At 47.9% G+C, this 2,208-nt stretch overlaps 1 protein-coding gene across 1 annotated transcript; it reads left to right on the forward strand.

The window, feature by feature from the left end:
* Positions 1 to 210: 210 nt before the first annotated feature.
* Positions 211 to 1,367, forward strand: sox32 (SRY-box transcription factor 32). Its single transcript, XM_070853288.1, has 2 exons — positions 211 to 511; positions 712 to 1,367. Exons 1-2 carry the CDS (start codon positions 211 to 213, stop codon positions 1,365 to 1,367), a joined length of 957 nt encoding a protein of 318 aa, XP_070709389.1.
* Positions 1,368 to 2,208: the final 841 nt, after the last annotated feature.

A 2,208-nucleotide genomic window follows, 5' to 3' on the forward strand; every position in this document is an offset into this window, starting at 1 on the left:
TTTGCCATCTGAAGTTTCGTGAGATCGTTGATTGGGGGGGTCAGATGGGCCTATCACCGACCCGAGAAAACACCTGGAATTCACACCTTAAATCCACTCCTCCTGGCCTCCTATTGGCGGAGCGCCCACATATATCCGTCACTCTGCATCATCACCAGGAGGATGACAGCTGTCTGCAGCACACCCCAAACACCATCACCATCTGTAGCCATGCGTTTCAGCCACGACCCCGCAGCTTTCCAGCTCTGCGCAAACATGTTCGAAAGCGAGGACTCGGGCTCCGCAGACGGGGAGCAGATGAGTGAGCTGCGCTCCCCGAGTTCAGGGCCCTCCAGCCCGCTGTCCGTGAACTCGGACTCCAGCTGCACCAGCCCCGAGGCCAAGTCTGCCTCGGCGCAGCAGAGAGTCAGGAGGCCCCTGAACGCCTTCATCATCTGGACTAAAGAGGAGCGAAGGCGGCTGGCCCATCTTAACCCAGACCTGGAGAACACGGATCTGAGCAAAATACTGGGTAAGACTTCGATTAACAGCTTAACATGTCATTAGTATAAACTGCTGTTGTTAGAATTAAAGTTTCCTCTATAGATCTTGGAGTTTTCCCTGTTAAAAATATTACAAATGTTTAATGTTTCTAGTTCTCTGGCCAAGAAACTGGGGACACAACTAGTTCATGTGTGTCTAATAACTCTCAACCCCACTGTGTCCCTGCAGGAAAAACGTGGAAGGCCATGTCTCTGGCTGAGAAGCGTCCGTACATGCAGGAGGCGGAGCGCCTGCGGGTCCAGCACACCATCGACTATCCCAACTACAAGTACAGGCCGCGCAGGAGGAAGCAGCTGAAGAAGGGCTCCAAGCCTCAGGGTGCAGATGCCTCCGCGTCTCCCTCCTCGCTCTGCAGCCCAGACTTCAGCGTGCCCTACAACCTCACCTACCTGCTCCAGAGCCAGCAGCCGTCCTACCCGAGCGCGCCCGCTTTCCCAAACTCCCCAGCAAGCTTCACCCCTTTACGCAGCAGCTACCCAAACACTCCAGTGTTTCCAGACGCAGCCGCTGCAGACGCTTTCTCAAATAGGCCTGACATGTACCCACACCCGTCTGCGTACCCCGCGGAGCCTCAGGTGTATTTTGGTCAGCACGGACACATGCAGTACGGTTTCTCCAGCCCCGTAGGTCCACATGTGGATCAGGGGGAGTCCAGGGTGTACGGGGGCCTGCTGGGCCCAGCTGGACCCTCCCTGGAGTTTTACCTGGAGCAGGTTCAGCTGGACATGCTGTACGATCTGGACCGCAGCGAGTTTGAACAGTACCTTGGTCCCAGGCCTGAGTCTGTGGATCCCAGCCACAGAGAGGGACGGTCGCTGTCCTGAAACTATTAACTGTGGTGTATTTATTTAAATTATTTCAGTGTGTCATGAGCTAATGACTGCTGAAATTGTACATTGTGCATTTTGCTTTTGAAAAGTTGTGTTCTGAAGAACTGCGCTGTCTTCCAATGTAATTATAAGGTATTAATAAATAATGAATTCAACTTACAATGTTCATGTCCTTATTGATATATTAACAATGAGAAAAACAGCTAGATTAACAGGATAAAACAATTTTTGTATAACACTTCTCTTTCATAAAACTGAGACAGATTTTAGACACAAAGATCAAAATCAGTGTAGCAAAGGCCAAAAGTAGACTGACTTTTGGCCCCTAGGGTGGATCAAGACTGCAGAAACACACGATCCTACACTTCCCATAATGCAACTCGAGAGCAGCATTTTGCAGGACTCTCAGTCAGACCCTTCATGCATCCTGTATGCTTTGGTTCTGATTTTCAATGAATCCTGAGGCTGCAGAAATGATCAACACATGTTTTTTTCTTCCACACGTTTCTTGAAGTCTCCCTGTTTAGCATTTACAAGCAGTATATGATCATGTAATACATTGCTACACTATGCTACTACACACTATGATGTAAACATATAAGATAAGAGTGTTAACAAACACAACTCGGATCATTGCGGATATAATGAATGACCACATACTAAAACACAGTTGTGTCAAAGACAAATGTCTTTATAAGAGAAGTTATTATTGCTGACAAATACTAATAAACACTTACACTGTCCTGATAACTGTATTATAGAGTGTTTAAACCACTCAGTACATGTTTTAACATATATGACATATTGAAACGTGTTGGAGTTCTTCTTGTGTGTA

This window comes from Pempheris klunzingeri, chromosome 21, assembly GCF_042242105.1.
Source record: "Pempheris klunzingeri isolate RE-2024b chromosome 21, fPemKlu1.hap1, whole genome shotgun sequence".
NCBI lineage: Eukaryota > Metazoa > Chordata > Actinopteri > Acropomatiformes > Pempheridae > Pempheris > Pempheris klunzingeri.